This window comes from Tamandua tetradactyla, chromosome 8 (genome assembly GCF_023851605.1).
Source record: "Tamandua tetradactyla isolate mTamTet1 chromosome 8, mTamTet1.pri, whole genome shotgun sequence".
NCBI lineage: Eukaryota > Metazoa > Chordata > Mammalia > Pilosa > Myrmecophagidae > Tamandua > Tamandua tetradactyla.
Window position 1 is genome coordinate 42,853,419 of NC_135334.1, and position 27,647 is coordinate 42,881,065.

Below are 27,647 nucleotides of genomic sequence, written 5' to 3' on the forward strand. Positions count from 1 at the left end.
TCATGTTAATTACCATTGTTATGATAGGGAGTAGCAGAATAATGTACCTTAAAAAATGACATATATAGGGCCTATAAACATATTATAATCTTCATTTACTTGCCAGCAGTAGGGCAGATACTAGCCAACCTGTATGCACCAGCACTCCGACCAGAGCTCGGGTCTGCTCTGATTGGCTGGGGATCAGCCTTGATTGCTCAGTGTCCAGATATCACAGCTGTTAAGTATTTCAGATGACACTTACATCTAACACACCTAGTAATACTCACTTCTAAGGTCAAGAACCCATGTCCAGGAAAGCTTAAGAATCTGGTTTCCTTAACAAATTGAAAAGATTTGGTTGATCTTTTCCTTATGTTCAAATAATAAGTATTTACACTTCAATTTTTTTTTTTTTTTACCAACTCTACTCAACATCTGTTGCTATTCCTCCTAGAACAAATAACCATTTTTAAACCCTTCACCCCACTTTTTGGGGGAAACTCCCTTTCATCTTCTCTAATTGTGAGAGTTGAATGGAAGCTGCCATCTTCCTACAGGTTTTGCCTTCCTGGCCATACTTATAAACATGTTACAGGTACCTGGCCAGTCATGTTGCCTTATTGCCCTAGTCACAGTGATCAACGCACAGATGGGCAGTTTACCTAAGTGCAGCCAAGGATACGGATTTTTTAAGGAAGGGACCTGGAAGTCCAAGCTATCAGTTCCTCGTTGGTGGCAAACATAAACCTGAGCGTCTTAGAGCTGCACTGTGTGAAAGGATGAATTCTGCTACTGAAGAAAATCAAGACAATTTAGAAAGAATTATGTCAACAGAGATAGAGGAGAGACGGACAAGAGAGAGTGTTGGAGCTCATCAGTTCTACCTGGGATTCATCTTCTTACCCTTCTCTCAGTTAACCAAAATTAATTCCCTAATTTTGTTTCAGTTATTTTACATTGAGTTTCCATCAATTGCAACCAAAAGAGTTCTTACTGATATCCCATTAGGCCAATGTCAGTGGCTCAATGTCAGACTCTTATCATATAATTTATCTGGATGCTGAGTCTTTCCTATTTAAAACACTGGACTAGGCTAATTGACAAGATGGAGTGATGGTGGGATAAGGGCAAGACAAATGTATATATAAGAATTGCCCTATTTTTAAGCATCACACATTTTAGTGGAGAAAGCAAATTCTAAAATTTTAATAGGGGTAGGAAGACATAAATCTCTCTTGCTCTGCATATGTATTTCTGTATCTATATCTCTCTCTCCATATGAAAGAGAATAAGTAAAATTAGAAAGGTACAGATAAAGTACTATGGTATGGAAGAGGCAGGTGATGAATGGCGACAAGGAAAATTGAAGAAAAAACGTGGAAATATGTAATTGGATTGTGACACTGGATTGAAGTTGAAGATAATTGGGGTGAACTGGTGATTCTCAGGTGGAAGGGACAGTGTTAGGATACGGGCATGGGAGCGAGACTGTATCTGATCATTTTATTATAATTTAATTGTATTACAGTGAGTATGAAAAGAGTAGTGAGAGAGATATTCAAAGTGGATTTGTGTCAGACAAACAATACCTCGAGATGATTTTTTTATTGCTCTATTAAGATGCCTCAGCATTAGCTTAATAAATTTGTGTGAGTGCTCATTTAGAAGAATAGTTTCAACAATCAATAGGCATCTTTTTTTTGTCTTTTTTTAGAGCTCGCACCTTGTGTTACTGTTATATATACTTATTTTTACAGTGATTACATATCGGTAAATTGAATACAGAGTAAGTGTACTGAAGGTGTAACCAGGATAAGCATGAGAGTAAAGATCCTATGAGTATAGTTTTCACATTATATAGTCTGCACTTTAAAATACATTGAAATATCTTTGGATCTTATATTTTACCAGAAAAATATGAAATGTCAGAATTTCCTATATTATTTTAATTTTATAAACAAATTTCAATAGATGCTTCATTTGTAATTATTTTTCTTACTCTTTTTGAAGAATATGAATATAAATATATAGTTATTCTATGTAAGCCCTCTATTCAGGAATAAAAATTCAAATAAATAATAATAATAATGAATTACAATATAACAACAATGATAAAAATGAGAGCCAGAATAAACAGTACAGAGTGACATTAGATTAGAGATGTGCTATGTAGGAGACATGTCACTGTACTCATTCTCTCAGGATATATATCAGAAATCAGCCTGTGATTCTTAGATACACAAGACAACTCCAGCTCTGACTCTATAGAAACACTGAGCCAGTCATAGTACGTTCCTGTATCTCTTTTCTCCTGTGTAAGTAAGAGGACTAATGCTTCTGTGGGTTTAGAAACCTAGTGGTGTGTTAGGGAATATATATTGTACATCAATATAGCCTTCGTTACTTACCTCAAATAAATATAATAATTATTGTCTTTAGAAATTTTAAACATTTGGCAAATTGTCTTGATGCTGCCTTCTTTTTAATTCCTCAATGAGGTAAAAAGCAAGTAACAATTTCACAAGTTGCTTTCTCTCCTCTACAAGTGTATATTAGCCTGAAATGCAGTTTTAAAGATGAATCAGTGCTATGTAAATATAAGGCTTGAAGGATCTTTTGACAGCGAAAATAAATGACTGTGTTATCTTCAAATAAATGCACCATTACGAGTATTATTTAAATAGGGGGATTGATAAGAACTAGAGAGGTTTATTATAGGGAGAAATGTTTCTCATCACTATTATATATATTCTGAAAAATCAGAAAAGTCAAAAGTTCTTTTTTTCCTCCCTAAGCATAAAAACAAATTGATGAAGGGACTGCTGTGTACTGTAATTGCTTTCCTGATTACTGAACTTCACGGCTTATTTTCTTGTCACTGTGACTTAGGGAAATCCACCCATCTCTCTCCATCATCATCTGAGGGTTTGTACCATGTGTATCAATAACTTAGAAAAAGATTTTATAAAAGTAAGGCCTGAAGAAGGCAACTATATATATACTTTTTTCAAATAAACATATAAACTCTCTGTAGCATTCAAACCACAGGCTAGGAAAGCAAATTTTGAAAACTGGATAATGGAGAGTAAAAAATACTCATTTGAATGAGAAGTCTTGAAACTTTTTTTCCAGAAATTTAATGTTTGCTATTCTCATACTTTTTTTCTTCACAAATAAAATTATACAAACTGCTTGTAAATATATCTAACCAAAAACGTAATTTTTACAAGTTCATTATTTAAAATTTTTATGGATGATTTTAAGATTTCATTGTGCTTTGTGATATGTGAGGGAATAAAGAGTGTGTGTGTGTGTCTGTGTGTGCAGGAAAAGGAGCTTTGGGAGTATGAAAAAAATATAAGACAATTTTAGTACCTACATCACGCCAGCTTTTATTAGATACCACCATGAGTTAATACGTTTCAGAAAAACAGACCAGGTATTGAACGGACCAAGGTCTCCGTTTTGATAGATAATAATTAACATCTGAGTCACATTATTGGGTGGAAATAAAGGGATGGCCACAAGCTCCTGAAACTACGGTTCCTACAACTATTTGACCTTGGTTACCCTCCAGTATCTGTCTGCATGGAATCAGGCCATATTACAGATACTGTTCTTGGAATATATCGGATATCCCTTTCCTTATTGTATCATATGCTTTCTGAAAATAAAAGCCCCATATTTGGGTTCACTTGTTTGAGCTTTGGGTTCCCTACAAATACCTAACACTCCCACCCACATTGCCTTTTATTTCTAAATTTTTATCATTCTTCAGAGAACTTTCCTCATTCATAGCTGTCTACCAATTCATATGGTAATCAGAAAAAAACCAAAAGGACATAAAATGTCCTGGAGGAATTAGTTCTGCCATCTAAGTTGATCAGCTGCTTGGTTACATAACTCTGGGAGAAAAAGTGACAAATGAGTTGCCTAAACTATTGTTCAAAGCTTATTTTTACACTTTAATCTGCCCAGGTTGTTTTCCCACTGCAGTCTCATTATTGAGAATATCAGCATTCCTGCTGTTAGCACTCACATTTAAGATACTCAAACACTACAGGCCCTGATTTGCTCAGTAAACAATTCACTACATATTGTATTTTGTAAACCTACAGATTTCAAAGTCTGTGCGGACAACACGGTTTTAAAGATAGTCATTTCCAGAGGGGGGATGTCAATTATCACAGCTCCATCACAGGGCTTCATGTGCATTAGAGACTAGATGGAAAGATGGAGGAAATAAAATTGACTGAACACCTGCTTTAAGCCTGATAGTATGCTAAGTGTATGCAAGTAAATTATCAATTAAATCTTAGAACACACAGGAAGGTAGATAGACTATTTTACAAAAAAGAGGAACCTGATGACTGGAGAGGTTAAGTAACTTGCTTCACATCATTGAACTATTAAATGAAAAATAAGGAGTTTAAACCTAGGGCTTATTAATTCTAAAGCCCATTTTCCCCTCACTATTTTATGTTGCTCCCTGGGAAATGTTCCTGTTGTTGGCAAAGCAGGATGCATATATCCATTTCCAGTTTTGAGGACAATTAAGCTTTACTTCAAACACTACTTTTTCAGGAAAGCCTCTCCTACCTCTTTCTACCCCAGTCCCTGCCTGTGACTAAATTAATTGCTACATCCACACCTCCACACCTAGAAATATAGATAGATGATACTATATGAAATGCAAGTTAAGTATCAATTAAATCTAACACTCTGTGCTTCATTTTTTTTGGGAAAGTTAATCACATCATAATCATTTGTTCAATTTGATCACATTTAGATTCCTTTGTTCACTTTTTGTTTTCTTCTCTAATCTCTAAACTCATTGAGGACAAGCATCATTGTTCATTTTGTACCCTCAAACGTACTGGCACAATATCAATACTTCAGAATATGTGATGGCTAAATTAATGAAACTGCGTGTTTTCAACTATGCAGAAGATGTGTGAAAAGTGACATAGATGATTCAAATGTTTTATGTATTTTCAGTGTACGTTCTTTTTCATTTTGAAGAAAATTAAAGGTAATCTTTAATCTGGAACCATAAAAATCTGGAATTTATGTTTAAAATTATTAGGAGATAGATAAGAATAAAAATATTTCAAGAAAGGATAAACTGATAAAGTCCCTTCATAATCAATCCGTTGCCACCATTCTGTCAATTTGGTCTCTATGGCATCTTTCCTATCCATTCCTATTCTTCCACTTTGACTATTAGATCTGTCCCATTAGATCTGTCAATGTGAAGATCCTTGGTGACTTCTGCAAGTGTGGTAGTTATAAAGTCTCTTGGGGTTGGCTGTAAGAGAAAAAGGGAAGGAAATTTGAGATAGAATTTAAACGTCTGTTTTAAAGAACTTACTGCAAAGGAGAGTAGAGAAAAAAGATGAGAGATGGAAGAATATGGAATCAACTTTTAAGATGGTAACTATTCTAATATGTTAATTAACAAGAATGATTTAGTAGGGAGGGGAAAATGATGTCATGGGAGAGGGTATTGAGCAAACACCTTGAATTAGGTAAAAGGGGATGAAATCCAGTGCACAGAACTATAAAAACTGTTCATTAGTCATAATAAGAAGTCAGCTAGGCTGGGCCGCAGGCAAAATTCCTGCCTGCCATGCCAGAGACCCGGGTTCAATTCCTCATGCCTGTTCATGTTAAAAAAAAAATTAAGGTAATACATATAGATCTAGGAGCAGGAAAGATGTTACATTTAGCACTGGAAAGATAAATAAGATAATAGATTTAAGGTGAAATTTAGGTTCAAAAGTGTGTATTTTTCTCTACTCACTTTCAGTTTCATATACAGCTGTTAAGTGAATGGGACAAGGACAGGGTTTGGGGTTGGATATTTGTGAGATAACATGATAGAGTGAGGGAATATAGAGTTTATAGTATACTGAGGAGAGTACTTATATTGAGTGACTATGCAATCTAAGCTAGAAAGATCGAGAAAATGAGGAGATAGGAGTTGAATTGAGGAAAATTATTAAACAGAATTTCTTGGACCTAAAGGAGGTTGTATGCGGAGAGTAGTTTACTTGATGCTGAGATCTGAAAAAGGCAGAGTAATTGGTAACCAGAAGATTCAGGCTATTACCATAGGAGTGAGTGATAAAGTTGGGTGGATTACAAGGTCATAGGAAGCAAGACGATTTAAAAAAAAAACTGAGAGGCCAGGACATTGGATACATCATTGATGCAAATACAAATGTCATCAAGACATTGATAGAATAACATCTTCAATAAATGAAGAAGATGTGTGAAAGATTATTGCAGTAAGGATGAATACAATTGCTAAAGAAACATTCCATGGGTCCTTTCTATTAATTCACTAAAGTCCAAATTTTTTTAGTTTTCCACTCAAAGAGTTCAATGTTCTAGTTCTAAATTCTTTATGTCAACAGTACTTCTCACTGATCTTCTTCAGGCCTCCAATATTCCGTGTAACAAAAATGCTTATTTTCCAAATCATAATCAAAGGATTATGAGCCTTTCCAATGGTTCTTGGCTAAAAATACCTGTGCACAGCACACTGGAATCCAGTTCATGATTCATTTTATCTCAAATTGTATTTCACAAAGAAAGAAGGAAAGAAAGGACTCAACCCTCCTCCAACAACCCACATTAAAAAAAAACACACACACACTGCTCAGCAAGAAATCTTATTCCCTGCCTCTTGGTTATCATGATGCTTTATTTCTTAGGATACTGACCACATTCTGCCTTACATTACAATTTATATTCATTTATTTAACTTATTTTGCCAGTAAAAACTGTAATCATCAAATTTGGACTCTTATCTAGCTCACTCTTCTCCTTATTTTTCTTTAGTATTTCTCTATCTGAGGTCCTTCTAACATGTACTTTGAACCCCCAGATTGTTATAAACAAACTCACTTTCTATTTTCAACCATTTCCTTAGTTCCTCATTCCCATTGCTTGTGGAAAGGAAATCTGGCTTTCCCCCATCATACTATTTAGCTTTTATTAGTCAATAGAAGAATAAGACTCTGGCATATTATCAGCCTACTGATACCTAATGAGACAACCTATTCCTTTCTCTGAAAGGTCATTCAACACTATAGATGATCAACTGAATCTGTGGTTTCTCCTTCCTTCTACTGACAGAGCTACTGTTCTAAAACCAGCAACAAATAACAATAATAACTTTTTTTGTGCTTATTCTCCATTTAAAGGACTCTGCTGCTGCAATGTTTTCTTTTTCTTTCTTTCTTTCTTTTCTGAATACCAACCCCTCATTCAAAGCCCTTCCCGATTTGGACCTTATCTCTCTTGCCAGTCTTATACTTAAGTTACTTCTCTTCTCACAAAATTCACACAGTAATCATGCACAACTTTTCTCCACTCCCCAAACTAACCCTGCCAGTTTACAAACACATGCTTTTGCTCCTCCCTGTAATTCTTTTGACCATTGAATCTATTTAATAAACTGACATTCATCTTTCAAAATTCTACTCAAATTTCATTTCCCCATCTGTAGAATTAATTGTATTCTATTCTGTGTTTTCACTGTACACAGATTCAACCATTATTTTACTAATATATATCATTACATTTTAATGGTGTTTACTTACCTATTTCCTTCATTGCATTGTAGCTTCTAGCAGTAAGGAAATGGATTTTATTCTTCTTTGTACCCGCAGAGTCTAAATATAGATTTATTACTTTTTATCTGATTACACGTCACTCTTTGAGCCAGCCAGGACTCCCTGGTCCATAGGTTTCTCCCATTTAATATTTGACACCACTATCTAATTAAACTTTCGATTTACTGTCTCAGATTGCTTCCGATAAACACTTTCTTTACTTCTTGTTTGAAGGTTGATAGTGTTTCATTATATTTTCTCAATATTTCTTGTACATCTCTTCCATAGACATAATTCTAATTCAAATCTTTACTACCTTCATCTTGATCACTGAATAACTTGGCTCCTAGACTGTTTGTTTTTTTTTGCCTCCAATCCATTCTGTTCAATGACTCCAAATTAATCTTTCTAAAATAATGCTTTCATCATTTATTTTCCCTTTTAAGAAGTTCATTGTTTCCCCATTGCCTTATTGATGAAGTTCAAATTCCTCATTCTGGCATATAAATCTCTAAAAACTTTTCAGCCGCAGTTTCTACGTGACCATCACAAACCCACTAATTTGTTCAAACTGTCTCCAAATAGCCCTTATTCATTCATTGGTGACACTGAAGCTGTCAACCCCTGCAGTCACTCAAATACTCACCATTGGCAAGAGAGGCTCAAATTCCTTTTCCTCCAGAAGAGCCTCTGTAACCACAGCAGCCCATAGTAATTGATTCACCCAATGAACTTCTATAGTGTTTACTATTTACACTTCTCATTTCTACTTAGTAGTCACGTTTTGTTTAATGTTCCGTGTTGGCCCATCTTGTTTCTCTCATCAGACAGACAGCTGATTGGTGGATAAAGCTGTGTCTTATTCTTAGTTATGGCCTGTACCTGTCCTGAGCATGGTAGTTTCTGTGCATATGGATAGTCTTAGTCGGCTACAAGCCTAGTGACAACGGCTGGTTATTAAGCATCAATTATCTATAAGGCATAGAAAAATGAATAATTCTTGAATGTATTAAATAATTTTTCATCGTACTAGGTAAACAACATAAAGCTTCTAGGGGAAGGAAATCTGAATTTACTAGTTTGGGATTTTATGAAGATTTATACATTTGTATATGACAAAAAAGGACATGTGTATTTTTAGAATGGATTCACCCATTAAATAATTGTAGTACTGTTTATGCTTCTATCATTAACTGTATTTTCTTTAGGTCTTTAATGTTGAAGAAATACAAAGTCTATTTTAAGTCTGTTGATGATGAGTAGAACACAGTGTTCGAGTTTTCACCGCTCTTACCTTTCAAGGAAGAATCTACAGGTAATACACAATTAGACCAAATCAGTTTCTTTATTATCCTTTTTTGCTGAACATATTATCCAATATCAAGCCAAATAAAGGATAAAATGAATTTGATCACCAAATAATATCATTTTTGAATTATTCATATTAAAACAACAGAAACTAGGAACTAATATTTAATATATTTAAAATATACACCTTTTCTTCCTTTGAAATTGAAGAAGGCATTCGGCAAATGACTTATAGTGGAAAAGAGCCCCTTCTCCACAAATTGTCCTAGTTCTGTTTGAGGGTGAGTAATTACTTCCAGCAGAGAACCTGAAGCCGGTTTATACTCACATTAAATGTCCATTGCAAATATACTGCTTACATAAATATTGAATCTCTGACCCTGGAAATTTTTTTGAAATCTGTTTTTAAAAAGTTACACATTACTCTATTTCAGCTCCACAAATCTGCTTGTACTACAGACTTAGGCAGGCTTAATGAAATCAAGGTTTATGGAAGAGATTTAACGATAGATGCAAATATGATATGTACTGTCTTATTTCACTTCTATTTGTTTTGATTTTTTATATTGATAATAAATAGATCTGTGAGTGTTTTAGTATGCTATAACACCCTTCTCCTTTTTCCCTTTTCTTTTTTTTCTGTATGCTATATGGCGGGGTCACATTTCATTATTTTCCCGTGTGAATATCTCATTATTGCAGCACCATTTGTTGAGTTTTTGGTTTGTTTTGCTTGCTTGTTTGCTTTTTGGGAACTGCATGGACTGGGAATTGAACCCAGGTCTCCTGCATGGCAAGTGACAATTCTACCACTGAACTACTCATACACCCCCTTCTCCATTCTTTTTTCTTTTTCGCATGGGCAGTCACCAGGAATCAAACCAGGGTCTCCTGCATGGCAGGTGAGAACTCTTCTCCATTATTTTAAAATCATACTTCTATAAAAGTTTTAAGTCGCAGAGATAAATTAAAACTGAAAACGAAACTTAAAGGTCCAGCAGGATACCTCAGGCCACACATTAATCACAGCTACATGCATGATGACAATATAATAAACATAATACTCAATCCTTATATGTGGCTTTCTATGTGTCTAGTTCCCTTCTCAGTCTTTTAGATATATCAACTCTTCTAGTCCTCATGACCCTCTGAATTAGGTCTCATTCTTTAACACCAAAGAATTTGAAACTCAGGTTAAAGAAAACTTGTCAAGTCCCAAGGTAATAACCTTGCTGGAGACAGGATTTGAATTCAGAAAATCTGGCTCCAGAGTCCATTCATGTAACTTCACCATAATGTTAAATAATGAATGAATTATGTGTTCTGGTATAAATCAGTGCTTTGGGGCCAAAGACACTGTCAACAATGATCTGGCTTCTATTTAACCCCCAAAATACCACCTAGCTCAAACAGGTAATCAACAGTAATAGCACAGCTATTCTGTGTTCTGGGTCCTAGAAGCAAGGAAATTTATAGTCAAGAAGAAAAAAAAGCAAAAACAAAAAACCCACCTCATTGTCCTCTACATGCCTCTTTCAAAAATGCACAGCCAGCCCCTGACAAACACTGGAAAGGGGGGGCTTTTCTTGGGCATTATCCACCTCTATTTATTTCCCTTTCTTCCCTAGTTCCTTTCCATAAGCTGTTTCCTCTATCTAGAAGGCTAACCCAGAATTAGGGCAATTGATGAACTCCTTTTTGTCCTTCAGTTTTGCACTCAAATGTTATCTCCTCTGTGCAAAGGCTCTCGAGGCCCTGATTACTTAGGCTCGTCTCCTCTCTGTGCCCCTGACATCTGACACCTCCTTATTTTATGCTTCACAGACCCTGCAGTGAGTTTTTACACGACCATGACCCTGTCCATCTTTCCTACTAGACTGAGATTTTGAGAGTAAGACACATCATCCCTCCTGAATCCCCAGCACTGAAGAGACTGTGCTAGATTCTTTATAAGCATAGTTTTCTAATCTTAAAACAATCTGGATGGTAAGTATTATTATCAGTGTTAGACGAATCGAGAAACCCAGGTTAGAGAGAGTGGTCACATGGGGAAGAAGAGGCAGAGCTGGGATTATAACCTAATTAAGTCTGCCTCTAAAGCTCTTGGCCTGACCCCATTAATACATATAACGGATAACATTTTAAAGGGATATCCAAATTCCCTCCTGCTATCACTCTTCACAAGCCTACCCTAACTCTCTTCCCTTATAACCCAAACTCCTTTTCTCTCTGGGCAGCTGTCTCGGTAAGATGTTAAAAGCAAAAAGATATGATTCAACTAATAAGCACTAAAGTTAGAATTACTCTAATTGTCTCTGTGTCATCTTATGTTTCAAAACATAATGTTTATTCACACAAAGGAATGTTCAATGGGTTGAATTTCAGCCCAAGTGGTGTACATATATGTCATGGGGGGGGGGGGAGTTTTTGCACAGTTGTCTGTACATATGGACAGATTTATCTGAGAGTCCAATTCTGGCTTTAGCACCTCTGAGCTGTTTCTATGGTTTTTGCTTGTTCCCCCCCCCCCCCATTTCTGAATTTCAAATTCCCTAAAAGCTCCTTTTGGTTAAGCAAAAACAAAGGCAAAAGGATCTGTGATGGTGACAGAAGAGGGGTAGAGCAGCTATTTATACATAGGAATCATTTGCAAATTGGCCATCTGTAAGATTCGTACTACATGTATTTAATCATCATGATGTTAGGATGGCAGCAAAATATTTCTTTATGTTGGCCTTCATGTAGTTTTTTAAACCAGTGAGTGATGAAAACATTTTTTAAAGATTCTGGATTTGGCACATTCTTCATTTACTTTATCTTCCATAACTGAAAAAAAAAATTAACACTGACATTTTTAAAGAAAACCTACATCTTAAAGAAAAAAAAGTGTTTTGCAGTATTAAGTAGTTCTACTAATTATTAAGACAATTAGGCTATGTGTTCTCCAGAGAGATATTTTGATAGATAATCACCACACTACATAGCAGGCAACCTTACATTCTCTACAGATAAATTCTGCCATTCCCAGAGATCAGCATAACCCCAATTTTACTTATATGGGTTACTCCTTATACTCTAATTTCATAAGTTTGATGGATTCTTCTTTCTTGATAAACTGGGAAAAAAACTCATCACAACATCTACTCCAGTGAAATTGTGAAGCAGCTAATACTGCTTCTGTGATAGGCATTATATTCATATTGACTATCACCTCTAGTCATGTTCTTTAAATATAAAGTTAATCCAAGATCCTCCGTCATTGATTAATATTAGAGAGGCAGCATGAGACAAGAGAAAGAACACTCAGAGTTCTAGCTCACTCAGCTGTGTCAGAGCTCTGGTTTCAGATCTCCCACTAACTGTAACCTTGGGTGAGTCTAGTATAAGCAGAGGCAAGAGCAATATAGCGTAAAGGTTAGGGGTAAAAGATTTGAAGTCAAACATAGGTAAGAGGACCAACTCATCATCTCTTTTTAGCTGTGTGACTTTGTACAGGTTGCTTAACCTGCCTATATCCCAGTTTCTTTAACAATACAGGAAAGATAAGCTCAAAATGCTGTTTTGCTGTGAGGACTAATGAAAGAATATATGAAATGCTTTAACATACTGACTGGCACTTAGGAAGAAGGGTAATCATTATCAAGTCTTCCACTTAGGAAGTTGCTCTATCTCCTCCATGGCATTCAAAGACAAGGGTTATAAAACAGTAAGATAAATCAGTGAGCTTCAAAATACTTTGAATAATGTCAAGATTACATTGGTATAAGTGAATTGCCTCTCAGTGTGTCTACTTTGAAGAACCCAATACTCATTTGAATATATGAGTTTCAGTTCCCTTGTTATAAAATATCTTGTTGTTTCATAATAAATTGTCAAAATATTTCATTGGGGTGGTCTGTGGGAGACACACTTCTAAATATTACAAATTCCTTTCCATAATAAGACATTTTAGAAACCTCAACATCCTGGATGTGGTTCTTAGCAATGAATGATAAAAGCAATCACATACAAAAAAATAAATTCAATATCCTTGCAGGATAAGAGAAAGCTTAAAATACCCAACATAGAGTTACTCAATTTTAAACAAATTAACTGAGACAAAATGTGAGAATTAGTTCAGGAGAAAAAAAATGGAAGGAAATAATTTAAAGTGATTCATAGGGAGCCTTAAGGTTATTTTTAAATACTTTACTGGAAGCTCAGAGAAAAATCAGATTGATTATATTAACAATATCCGTGGAAGGCACGAGAAGGAAAACTAGCAAAATAAGAAAAATGGGCATCCTATTCATACTGGAAAGATTTTATAAATAAAGTAAGAACAGCAATTATCACATATGGCAATGAAATTTATGAAGAAATCTTTCCAAAACAGGATTAATCTAGGTTTTAGTAACTATTTTATGAAGAGCTTTGAAGTAATAATTAAATACATTTAAAATATTCCAAAGGCAACTGACCAATTGCAGAAATGCTGTCACCTCTTGATAGCCACTATAAAGGCACGATGTAAAGGAGAGTCTAAGAGTCAAAAAATGCTTTGATTAGGACCGAACAAAGTACTTAGAAGATTTGAATGCCTATTTATGAAGAAATGTTATGTTAGTCTATTAGAATGTTTTCTTACTGAAATAAAGAAAATGTCAGAAGTTCCCTTACCCAAGAACACATAAAAGTTTCGAGTGATACTTATTAAAAATAAATACCTCTAATTTCCACTTTGGACCTACTGAATTGGAAGATCTCGGGGCAAGTTCCAGGAATATGTAGTTTTAGCAAGATGTGAATCTGTTTGGAAACCCTGTTGTGTATGAGCAAGAGCTTTACAAGAGTGAAGAGGTAGATAATACTAAGTAAAACACACATATTTGATAAGCAATGATTAATGCAGTGGTTCTCAAATTGTACTGACTATATGAAATATCTAGACAGTGCTTGTGAAAAATGCAGATTCCTGGGATTTAGAGGGTGAGGACAACTGAGTGCAGATCACTGATTGCCTCTTTCCCTCAATCCCTTGAAGAAATGCCAACAGGATGGCCATGCTAACACAGTGCAGATGGCACATTTGAAGATCCAGGTTCTCCTGAGACTTTCCAGGGAGAGAGGAGGACTAGGAGCTTGTTCTCTTGGGAAATTCCTGAAGGATTCAGTCTGCAGAGGCTGAGAAACACCCGTATAGGCATTCAGTGTCTGCTGGCTGTGTATAGTTCTGGGAGAGCCTGACTTCTTTCTGAACTGGGTGAAGAAATGCTCTCGTTCCTTGGGAAGACTGAAAGAATTTGGCAAGAATTATGCTTTTTCCTTGCAGTTAGAAGAGGGGTGTTGCTGCACACTTCCTGTGTCTCTACAGAGAGGTGCTTTTGATGACTTATCACACGTTTCTGCGGCTTGAAAATGCTGATTTCTAGACCCGACTGTAGAAACTCTGATTAGGCAGATCTTAAGATGGCCCAATATTTCCATTTCTACAAGCACCCATATCATTCTCATGCAAGTTCTGGGCCTCACTCCATTAAGTGCTGGCTTACTAGATGAATTTATGTAGTCTTCCAAAAGCTTTTGAAAAGTTTTATCAAGTTTTGTTTTAAAGGAAAGCAGTGTATTAAAATAAATGGAGGAATAATGTTTTGTCATGGCTGATGATAAAGCTAAGTTATAGGAGGCAACATGTTGGCAAAATGAAATAGGCCCAGGGGTTAAGTTGGGGCTGGTATTTGTTGATTGTTTTGTAAAGAGTACAATATGGAAGAACTCAATAAAATTTCCACATTTTTAGGTGATACTCAGCTCTACTGGGTAGTGAAATGTGAATCTAGCTATGTAATTTGAGTTAAGATATTATAAGGCTCTGTAGGTAATTATTAGGAAAGTGGTAGATGAATTTTGTATGGCCAAACATAAGAAAATGCTTTTAGAATAAAATCCAAGTTATACTTATGATAGGGCAAATTTCATTCATGGTTATTGTAACTCTGTTTGATACCAGGGAAGTCACTCACAGAATCAGAGCTAGGTGTTAGGAGAAGAGAGAATAGAAATAAAAGCGATGAAATCAGAAAATTCTGAAGCATGTTTGGAAGGGAGACTGATTGAAGGCTAGTGATGGCATATTAAATCTCCTCCCAAAGCTACCACACAACCCCCACTTCACTTTCATCAAAACATCAGTTCTAGACTGAGGCATTAATAAGACACCACGGTAGCACTCATCTATGAGGGTTATTTCTTAACAGCAATGACTCAGACACCAGTGAAATATAATGGGAAGCATGCCAGAAACAGTGTGCTCATAGCTAACCTTCACTAAAGTTTACCATGTAACAGTTACTTTTCTAAGTGCTTTGCATGTATTAATGTATTTAATGCATGATAACCCTATGAGGCAAGTACTGTTACTTCCTTTTTATTCCTTTGCCAGATAAAGAAACTGAGGAGGTAAATGAAACCCAGGTAATCTACATAGATTCAAATTTGAATCTCTGCAATGATGTGACTCTAATGAACTTGCTTTTCTGTAAGCTTTCCTGATTGACAGTAAAGGAGGCAGTGTTACAACTAGTTTTCTAGCATTGCAGCCTCTCTTCTCTGTAACTACATAATACGTAGAAATAATTTGAGGAGTAAGTTTTGAATAGAAATGCTGTTCACTTTATGTGAACTGTAGAAAAAAGCTGTTGAAGGCACTGATCTGGGCAAATGGTAAAACAGTGTTCTAATTAGAAGCGGAAAGAAGGAGAGGGATGAGAATGACTTTGCAGAAGTCGAATTCACAGGGCTTGCTGAACCCACCGAGTATGTGAGCATGGAATTAGGACACTGGATAGCACAGGACTACTTATATTTAATAAGTAGGAGAAAGGTGAGATCCATAGCAGTACTGATATCAGTGAGAGATGTTAGAAGTTCTAAATTGGAAACAGAGAAATGGAAATGCCCACAAAAATTATTCATAAATATAGGTTAGGATCAGGAGTACAATCTTAAAGGAACATCTACATTTAGGAATATAATCCTCCTTAAATCCTCTCTGGGACAAATCTGAGTGAAAGCAAAATCAGAAAAATAGGTGGATGGACACAGTGCAGGATAGACAAATGAATTGATTGCTTAAAGGGGTACATTGAGAAGACACAGCGAAAGGTACAGATGAGAGTTTGAGGGAGTATACTGCCAAGTAGGTAAAAAAAAAAATAAAGAAAAGAAAATTATTTTCAGGTTTAAACATGGTCTTCAAAGAGCTCAAGAAAGAAGAAGGCTGGGAAGGTGATACTTTGGATTAGCAGATACTTCACTAACTTTGAGAGTACATTTTGAAGAGGGAAGCTGAGGCTCAACACCACAATGAAGATTAATCGGAGGGAGAAAATGTAAGAATGGAGATAGTGAGTGTAGAGCAGTCTCTTGGGAAGAAGGAAAGTGGAAAAGGAAGTCAGATTAACAAAACTGAAAGTGCATTTTCCATTTTTTCAAAAACACCTCAAAGTCCACGCTTTTTATATTAATAATAATATAATCACTGTACATTGCCAGCTATCAAAAGTTTACATCCTTCAGGATCTTATTTGCTGAATTACAAATGACCTGCAAGAAAAAAAAACAGGAAAAAAACCCTAAGTTATATTTATATTTAACAAATTTATCTTATTACTTCTACAGACTAAGTAATTCTTCAGTGTATCTAAGACAGAGTTAATGAAATGAGGCACATTATTTTTCTTGAAAAATTTCTTATCTCCATGGATAGAATTTAGATTGTTTTTGTTAAGTATGCTCTAGGAGAAATCGAATTATATGGAATGACTGATTGTCAAGGACATCTGAGCAAATTAGAAATTCATTTTATTCAGAAACTATCCAATGATTTCTTGATGTTTTTATGTAATTTGTTTCATATCAAGATGATAAGCTGTCCATAGATGCATAGCAAAATAAATAAAAGGTTAATAAAAAGCAAATAAGTTTCTATATTTTTATAGAGTTTGACATAAAGCCTCAATATCATTCCGCTTCCTTAGCATAAACATATCAGTGTTCCAACAGGACTGCTCTTGTCACAAGCTTTCAAGTCATCTTGAAAATATCCCTAAATTAAAAATTCTGAACAAACATCAAATCTCTCGGGTTTAAGGGTAGTACATTTGGTACCCCAAAAGTAACACATAGAGGAGGAAATGAAAAAGCTAAGAATAACAAAGGCCATTCCAATTGTGATATTCCTTTGTGATAAACAGGCAGATTATGAAGTGAAAGTGACCTTGTTGCATCTCATTGTTGAATGCCATTGTTGAATGTCCAACCAAATCTTAGGGAATGGAAAGAGCAATCCATTCTCTCTGTGCTTTGTTTAGGGCAAAGCAAGCAGAGAGGATTGGGGTAGAATGGGGATACATTTATGTTTATTCTATCAAATACTGTTATGTCTGATTCAGTAACCACTGTGATATTAGCTAAACTACCAGCGGAATGCTGTTTACCACCAGCACCCTGATCATGTAAACTTGCTGCTTTCCATGATGTAGATATTCCCACGTGGGTGGTTTCAAGTTTTCAACATGGAAAGAGAGGTACACCATCAATTTTTCCAAGTAGGAACAAGCCAGCTCCAACATACCACTAGAGAGAACATGCATATTCCACAAGAGAAGGAAAAATTAACCCCGTACTTCTGCTTGGTCTTCGTATGAGTTTCATATGGCTGCTGCAACAAATTAGCACCTATCTGGTGGCATAACATGACCTACATTTATACTCTCACAGTTCTCAAGTGAGAAGTCCGAAATCAGTTTCACTGGGTTAAAATCAAAGTGTTGGCAGGGCCACCCCCCCTCTGGAAGAGAACCATTTCCTCGCCTTTTTCAGCTAACTATGGGCACATTCCTTGGTCCATCTTTGAAGTGTTACTTCTGCCATCACATCATCACTTCTCTTCAATAACCATGTCTCCCACTGCCAACATTTTATAAGGACACCTGTGATTTAGGGCTGACACAAACAATCCAGGATAATCCCCTCAAGATCCTTAATTTAATCACATCTATAAAATTCCTTTACAATATCATGTAACAAACAGATGCAAGGAACTAGGATGTGGACACCTTAGGAGCCATTATTCTAGCCCACCACAGTCTTCAAGGTCATAAGATTTTTATGTTCCTATTAGGATCTCTCTTATTCAGTGCTGAATTAGTGGAGTTGATTCATGGATTACGTAACTAGGTCATTCTGTGCATGATTCCCTTCTGGATAACACCCTTGCCCTAAAAATAAACATTCTCTAATAAACACATAAGAACAAACATACATTCCCAGCTGATGACTTTGCCTGGCGGTTCAGTTTTTAAAAAAAGAAGGTTCTTTTAGTTTCCTAGGCTGCTTAAAGCAAGTACCATGAAATGGGTTGGGTTAAACAACAAGAGCTATTTTCTGTTTTGAGGCTGGAAAGATGTTTAAATCAAGGTACCATCAAGGCACTCATCAAAGAGATGCTTTCCTCCTGAAGCTTGGCTGCTGGTGAGCCTTGGGTCATTTGTCACATAACAAAGCACATGGCAGCATCTGTCAGACTCCCTTTCCTGGTTTAATTAATTTCAGTTTCTTGCTTCTGTGGCACACGCACATTCTCTTGCTCTCTATTCATTCCGTTTATAAAGGACTCTGGTAGTAGGATTAAGACCCGTTCTGATTGAGGTGGGCCATAACATAACTGAAGTAGCCTCATCAAAAGGTCCTATTTATAACAGGTTCTCACCCATGGGATGGATTAAATTTAAGAACATATTTTTCTGGGGTACATAACCACTCTTAATCACCAGAGGTCATCATCATGCACGATATTCATAGTGGCGTTATTTACAGTTGCCAAAAGATGGACAAATTAATGCATATAACAAATGTGGTATGTACACACACACATAGTGGAATATATTCAGCTGTAAATAAAAGAATAAAGTTCTGATACTGGTGACAACATGGATGAATCTTGAAGACATCATGTGAATGAAATATGCCAGATACAAAAGTACAAATATGTTATATGATTTCACTCATAAAAAATAATTAGAATATGCAAACTAATAGAGTCAGAATCTAGAATATAGGTTACTAAAGGATGGAGTGGGGACAGGGTATGGGAAGTTAAAGCATAGAAAGTACAGGGTTCCTATTTGGAACAAAACAAATGTTTTGATACTGGATCGTGGTAATGGCAGACCAACATTGCAAATATAATTGACAGCACTGAAAAATGTATCTAGATGTGGTTAAAAGGGGGAAATGTTAGATTGTATACATGGTAACAGAATAAAAATTAAAATAAAAAACCCATCAAATTGCACTATACAGTGAACCTAAGGTAAACCATGGATAGAGCTAATGGTAAAATTGTAAAATGTGCTTTCATCAATTGCAGCAAATGTTCTCTATCAATGCAAGGTGTTAATAGGGTGGTACATGCAAAACCTGTATTTTATGCATGATTGCTCTGTAAACCTACAACTTCTCTAATAAAGGAAAAAAAAAGAAAAGGAATTAGCTGTACAATCCCAGGGGCTGGCAAATTCAAATTCTGTTGATCTGGCCACAAGCTCAAAATTCCAATAAAGGTGATGTTGAAGCTTTAATCTGAATTCTCCGGGATAAGCTGGCTGGTTGGGAATTCCAACAAGGACTAACGCTGAATTTGAGACAGAAATTTTTCTTCTGACCCTTGCATTCCTCAGTTCTAGCTTTTAAGACGTCCATTGATTGAATAAGACCATTCCTATTGCTGAGAGCAATCTACTGTCTGCAGTAGAGATGAAAACGTTTTAGTAGTGGATAGTGGTGGTGGAGAACAGTATTGTGAATATAATGTATACCACCGAATTGTGTATATGAAAGAGATTAAAAAGGGGTATTTTTGAATTGTATATATGCTATCACAATAAAAAGTGAAAAAAAAAAAAAAAAAGAGGCCATCAGACTTCCCACCACACCACATAGATCAAGGTTGTAGCTTTCTCCCTCCCTGCAACCTCTGCTGTGATGATCATGTATCCTCTAAAATGGCCAATCATTCTGCACATGTTCTGAGTCTCACTTTCTCAAGAAGCTACTTATTCAGTTATTCTTCTCTCTACTATAGTTTCCAATGAGAGGGAGGGAGGGAGGGAGGGAGGGGGAGAGAGAGAGAGAGGGGGAGGGAGGAAGAGGGAGGGAGAGAGGGGGAGAGAGGGGGAGAGAGGGGAGAGAGGGGGAGAGAGGGGGAGGAAGGGAGAGGGAGGGAGAGGGAGGGAGAGGGAGGGGGAGAGAGAGAGAGAGAGAGAGAGAGAGAGAGAGAGAGAGAGAGAGAGAGAGAGAGAGAGAGAGAGAGAGATATCTTGCAGGGGACAAGATCTTGCTTTTGACTGGACAAAGCATTAGGACCCTTGTCCCCTGCATAGTGCACTGTGGAAAGATGTGTATAGATTTATTATATTTTCCCAGGGCACTGAACCTACCATCAGAATGCTACGATCCTCTCTATCCTTAGAAACGCATTTGTGTTAAAACCTATCTCATATAATATTAGCTTAACAACCTCAACTTCTTTTTGTTAATATTTGCTTGGTATATATTTTTCCATCCTTTCATTTCAATACCTCTAAAGTTTTCAGAGCAGTACCTAACATATAGTAATTAAACGTAAGTAGGCATTTGTTAAATAAAAATAAGTTGTTTTTTTTTAAGACACCAGAATTGGGCAGGGAATTCAAATGAGAGGAGAAATGAAAGGACAAAGTTACCATACATAGAAGACAGAGACAGTGAGCTTCTCAAGGGAGACTTAGAAACGGCAGGTAGGGGTGTATTGAGGGAAGCATAAGGCAACTGACGTAGGAATGAAAGCTTGACAAAAAGAGAAATGCTTAGGTTTAGGGGGCATTCAATAGATGTTGCTGCAGTATGTGGAATACAAGCACCTCATTCATCTGCCTCCGAACTATCAGCAAAAAATATTTATTTCTAATAGGTTTTTGGAGTTAGATTTGTTTTGTCTTTAAAGCAATAATATGTGACATTAGGTATGCATGATATGGACATATCAGGTTTTGTGGAGGATAGTTACAGAATCTATTTGTCAGTATTTCATGTAATATCCTCCTTATTAGATTGTCAACTACACACAGGCAAATGTTAGGTTGAGCTTGCCTTCTGTTGTATCGTCTGGACCTAACAAAATACCTGACATAATAGGTGTGCGTTGCATATCTGTGAATGCCTAAGGATATTACTCTCACCACGGCAGTGTCAGGAGTGTAAATCAGGTCATGTCACTGATGTTCTTCAAGCTGCTGTATTTCACCACTGCTTTATAATAGTATGGACTATAAGTATTTCACAATATGAGCCCTTGCTCCTTTCTACTCTCATATCTTGTCTTGTTGCTCAGGTATACCAAATAGCCAATTGTTTTTGTTATACCAGACCAAGTTATACTCAATTACATCAAGCTCTGTCTAGTCTATGATTTTGAACTTGATAGAACCTCAACTTTTATTTCACCTAATGTCAAATTATCTTCAGAGCTCACCTCAGACATCACCTCCACCAGGAAGTATTCTCTGATATGTTAGGTGGTCCTTTTAGGGGTTACCAAAGCAAGAGACACGCCTATTTATCTTAACACTGCACTGTAATTATCTTGTCACTAACTTGTGATCTCCTCAAAAGCTTTACATCTGTATCTGTTTTATCACAGACCTTACTTTGTAATAGATATGAAAGATTTAAATTATAGACAGCCTAAATATATTAAAAATAAGTCCTCGATATAAAGGTGTTTGAATTTTATACAAGTATTAAAATGGAGTTCATCTTTGCAAGCAAATGTGCTAAGGTTATGAAAATTAACTACCCTATCATCTATGTTTCAGAAATGAGACCTTGGCCAGATTTGTACCCCTGCCACTGTAACAGGAACCTGGTCTGTGCAGATTGCAACCAGCTTCATACATTGGTGAGTGAGGGAACATGGAAATGCCGTGAGGGGGAGGAGGAAGCCCAAGGATATATCCTGCAAGGCTACATTTCTGAGTGAATTTCATAAGGCTCTGCTCCTATAACATCGAGCTTCAGCTATGAGCAGAAGTGGTCATCATGGCAATGCAAACCATCTTTTCACTCTTTCAGGACCTCAATCCCTTCTCTCCCTCACTTCTACTCTCTTGGATAAGTTACAAATAAACTGTCTATAAGCAAATTTTGACCCAGGCTTTGCTTTAGGGGTAACCAAGCTAAAACAATACATTTTTCAATAGAAAAGTTTATCAAATAAAATTTCATTTGTACTTGAAAGGACAAGTTTTGCTTATGCGTATAGCCTCTATTATTTTTTGAAAGGGTTACGTTTTCTTTTTTTTTTTTAAGAGAAATGTAAAAGCACAATGCTCTTGAAGTGATTTTTACAGCTAACTCTATGGTCACAGAAGATTAAACATAATTTTTATATTCGACCCCCTGCAGAAGTGTTTGTCAAGTTTGCAGAAATATCCGTTATAATGCCTGTCTCTGCACTGATAGGTTTGAAAACCCAGCAGGAATCTCAGCTGACCATAGTACAATAAATAGATTCATCTACAACCATATTCTATTTTTATTTTCTGAAGAAGTGTTTAATATGTACCACCTACATGGGAAAATTCTCAGGGATATGCCATTCTTATGAACATGCTTTTCAAACACATTTTAGGATAGAGAACATGATATGAAAGCAGCTCTAAGTTAAAAATGATTCCATTTTCATTGATGCCTTCAAGTGTTTTTTAAAAAAAATGTCCTGCTTTTTTCCACATTATCCTGATAAGATTTGTTTATTCAGTACATGGGTTTTCATAGCAGCCATTAACTTGAAATTGAATACGAATGTTAAATCTGAGAAGTTAGGAGGTTCATGTGGATGCCACTGATGATATGTTTGAAGAACTAGCTCCTCTGACTGGAGGCATGTCTGGATAGGGTGGGTTGAATATCAGGCCCTGAACTGATGTGAGGGCAGAGAGCTGGTTGTCAGGCTCCAAGTACCCAAATGCCAGAACAAGAAGACTTAGCTTCACGGTGCCACCATTCACATGAAAAACTGGCTTTTCATAGAAAGTTTATTTAAATTAATAAGAAGCAAGCTCTTTGGGCTCTTTGTATAGGAGTAGGGAAGAGAGGCTGACATTCCACTGAAACAGCTGTTCCTTATATAGAACCTTAATCGCCCTTGTTAGGTCTCAGTTCTTACCTCTACCCTTAGTGAACTCTGGCTTCACAGGTTCTTCAGATATCCATTGGACACATGGTCTTCAATCCTCTCTGAAGACCACAAACTTTATTCCAGGATTCAGTTTTCTTTTAAATTTTAAAGTTTTCCAGTTCTCAGTTAATCTTTAAATCTTTTAACCACCCCCCCCCCCAGCATTTCTTGTTCTTCTAGAAATATATCAAAATTTCGCATCCATTAGTAATATCCTTCTTCAACTTCAATATTCTCATTGATGATAAGGATATTCTCTTGTAAGGTCTCAGAAGGGGGACAAGTAACAAAGACATATTCCCAGTGTTTCATCTTGAATATCAAGTCTACTCTTCCTTGTTGCAACACTGATTTCCCTTGGCTTCTTTGACACTGCACTATTGTTTTTCCTGTTATCACTCTGGTTTCTCCTTTGCATTATTTTTTTAGGCTTATTATTTAGCATCCCAGTGATATCTGCATTTCTCAATGCTTGGTCTTATGCATACTTCTCTTCACACTTCTTACTCTCTTTATGGGCTAACTTAACCACACCAGTGGTTTTAATTACCATCTACATTCTGATGACTCATGCTTGTATCTCAACACTGTTATTCAAACTATCAATAATTTTATAGCAGAATTTTAAAAGAAATTGCATAATTTTATTGTCCCTTTTTCGATAATATTATTTTCAATATGAAGTTTTCATATTTTATGACAAACACATCCAGTAATTGATGCATACATATCTAGAACAAGGCTTAAAACCTGGAACTTCTGATATTGAACAATAATCATATAGTAATAATTTGTAAGTATCTATTGATTTTCTACTTTTAGGATCAACCTGTGTTAAAGCATAGAAAATGTGGTTGAATTTGTAGGTGAGGAAGCCATGTAAATACAGCAGACAAAAGACATACACCTTCTTTTGGAAATAGTAAGGACAAATATCTTCATCTAATGAAACAGGAAGTCAATAATTCTTTTTAAAAGTTAGAAGAACAACAGAGATTTAAGGACAGACATCATCAGAGTAAGTAAGCATGCATCAAAACAAATTAAAATACATAAGTATAAAAAAGAGGAGGATAGCAGAGAAGAAGAAAATGTATATTTTTATTAGGGATTTAACCATTGTCTAAACCTGATTAACCAAGAAGTTCAAATATTTTCTAGCATTATATGAGAACTACATGAAGAAATAAAATGAATAGTTAATAGTTTGACTTTAGGGCATGAGATTTAATGGGAAGGAAGGGTGAATGGGAAAAGTATTTTTCCCATCAGTATCTATGTATGTTGAGATTCATTCCATATGCTTGTATTCCTTTGATAAAAAAATAAAAATTAACACAGGAAAAAAAAAACCCACCAAAGAGACAATAACCTTAGGTAATTTATAGAAAGAACTATTAGAGAAACTAACAGTTTTCTAACTTCGCTGCTAAAATCCTAAATAAGACTGTCACTGAATCCTGTAATTGAAATTTAGCAAATGTTTCCCACCTGTTTATTTTTAAACTTAAAGGTTAACTTTAAAATAAGAGGTACATTTAACCAATTTGTATTTTATTTCAAGTCCTTTATATAGAACTGCTCAAATAAACATTTGTTGAAAAATATAGATGTTTATAAAAGAAAAGAAGTTGTTAATGTCAACTGCTGCAGTGAATTCAATTAATACAATGACTAATAAATGTTTATTACTTTAGTGGTGTACATTGATTATAAGAGGAATGATGACTAATAATGTAATAAGCTGAAAAAGTCAGTGGGAATAAAAAATGATGGTCAGGGATGGAGGCATTGGTTCTAATAGGAAGAAAGTATCTATTGAAACAGGAGGGGGGAGGAATAGTGTGGGAAGAATAAGATAGGTTTGAATTTTCTTAAGGGGAAAATGCAAAAGCCTCAGTTTGATAGCTTATATATTTTTTGTTAAGGGGCGATTATAGGTCAGATCGCTTTAAGGAAAGAAAGAAAGAAAGAAGCTTCAACCTTTGGGAGAGTTGCAGATGAACTATTAGAAACCAAGTGAGATTGAGTGGCAATGATCGATTTGACAGGAGCGCTCGTCAATTACTGTTGGTGTAACTTTCTCCTGCAGCTCTCAGATTCCCAAGGCAGTCACACAGTAAGGGGGTAGCTGAGTTCATCGAGGATTGGGTTTTTGTCATGCAAGAACAATATATGACAGAGGAGCAAGGGAGTTTAAATATGGGTAAAAGATTACTCTTGAAAGTTTGTCCATGGAAGGTAGAAGGTAAAGTTGGGTGATAAATCTGGATCACAAAATGAAAGAAGCGCAAGAGGCTGCTACACATGAGTACTGATTGTTTAATATTATTTCTGAAAGCAGTACAATCAATTTTTTTGGACCCTGACTTATATATGACCTAGTCTCCTCTGTGATGGTACAATGTGTTGGAGGAGTTCTACTGTGTAAGAACAAAGCAGAAGGTCTCCTAAACCTTATCCGCCATCTAAAGGTAATACGTTACATAAAGGAATAGTGCAACAGAACAAACCACGGGTTAGCAGCAAAATGTTACTTACTTTCAGACCAGGATGGTTTAACTTCTTAGGGAATTTATAAGAAAATGCTCATTTTATGAAACTGGCTTATGGAGAATCACCTCAATTCCAAGCATATAATTAGATAACATGTAAAATGCGTATTTCTTTACTTTTTTTCTTCTCTGCCCATAGGCATTTCTTATATAATCTTCAAGTTTGCATAATATAAACATACAGCTTCACCAGTAGGGATGGAATATACGATGACTTAAATCTTTTTCTCTAGCCCAGTTCTCTCCTACGTGTATTAGCCACGCATATCCAAATGCCTGCTGCATATTCCCACACTGATTTACCATGAATTCTTTGCCATCAAATACAAAACTAAATTCCTCATGTTCCACACCCCTCATTCTATTCATTCTCCTGCATTTTCTCTCCTGGTGAAGAAAATAACCAACCTTCAACAAAACAGACCAAAGCCTTCAAATAGTTTTATATGCTAGCTTCCTCCTATGAAGCCTCAGATTTAATTAACATCAAATCCTGACAATCCCAATCATGCTCCCTATTCTCCAATGCTGTTATTACCACTGTCTTCATTGAGTCCCTCATCAGTTTTTGGCTGGCTAATGTTAACTAGAGAATCTGTCTCCCTACCTCCATTCTTATTTCCCACCAATTCCTCCATGTCATTCCCTAGCTGTGTGACTTTGGCAGGTCCCTAGATCTCTCTGATACTTGTTTCCTCATCTTTAAAATGGAGATGACAATTGTACTCTCTACCTGATAGATTTTTTACTATAATATATACAAACTATGAACTCTAAAATATGGAAAATGTGAAACCAAGTAGTAAGCCAAAAACCTGTGATTCAGATTCTGACTATACATGCCCAAAATGCATATTCTATCAACAAACATATGAAAGAATAGAGCTGATATAATTTTTTAAAACTTCACAATCAATCAAGATTCTCAAGCTCACTTCTTAATTCCTTCATTGATTTTACTGCATGATGGAGCAAGCCATATATCATATATTAACTGTAATAAAGCACCTGACTTCTTTAATGCAATGCTTAGCTCTAAATGTCTGTAACTACAAATGAGGTGTTTAAATTTGAAGGTATTTTAGATGGATGACAATACCTATAATTATAGAATCATCACTTCTGCCTGAATCACACTTAAAAGTTCAAGTTCCAACGGATCCTATTATTGGAAAAGTAATAACAACATTTAAAGCTATACCATGAAGTATTAAAAGCCGAACATTTGATTTGAAGGCAGCTAAAATAAAAATGTAGTGAAAAGTGAACCCATAAATGCTTGTAATTCATGCACTTTTACTACATAGAGCCACTAAAGAGCAAGGAACAGAATTGTGGAGTCTTTATTACAGTTCTGCTTAACGGATTCTTTCTCCCATTTTGCTATTAGAGTAGCATTATGGTGACTATTTCTCATCCATGGATCAACACCTTCCTAAATCAACATTTTTATTCCAAGGTATGCATACTTTCAGACCAAAAATGTAGAGTTTCCAAATATGGCAATTGCCATTTGATTTTATTTGTACTGGCTCAAATGCTTAGGAAAACACCAGTACATTTTTAATTTTACACATTTGATGTGGCTGGCCATTTTAACCTGGGCCATGCAACTTACCATCATTACGTAGCGTGAGCGGTGTTGGAGGACTAAGGACTCGGGCGTTCGTCACTGTGTTTTTCACCAGGCATATATAGCTGCCAACATCTGATGTTTGGACTTTAGAAATATAAAGGTTGCCTGTCTCCTGGGAAATGAAACGCCGGCTGTCTTCCGCCACAAAGGAAGGGAACTCATTAAATACCCAGCTATAGATGATCTCTGAAAATAGACAAAATTCAGCTGTTGAAAGACAGATTATTTCGCTGATACACAAACATCACACAACAAAGCCTTCGCTAAATGTTAGATATATTGCA

At 35.9% G+C, this 27,647-nt stretch overlaps 1 protein-coding gene across 1 annotated transcript in view; it reads right to left on the reverse strand.

The window, feature by feature from the left end:
• The window catches only part of CNTN5 (contactin 5), a 495,183-nt gene that overhangs the window by 322,477 nt on the left and 145,059 nt on the right, over nt 1-27,647 (reverse strand). Inside the window, exon 6 of the mRNA XM_077114702.1 lies at nt 27,346-27,549. Within this exon, the coding sequence (XP_076970817.1) occupies nt 27,346-27,549 (204 nt within the window). The remainder of the gene's footprint in view (nt 1-27,345; nt 27,550-27,647) is intronic.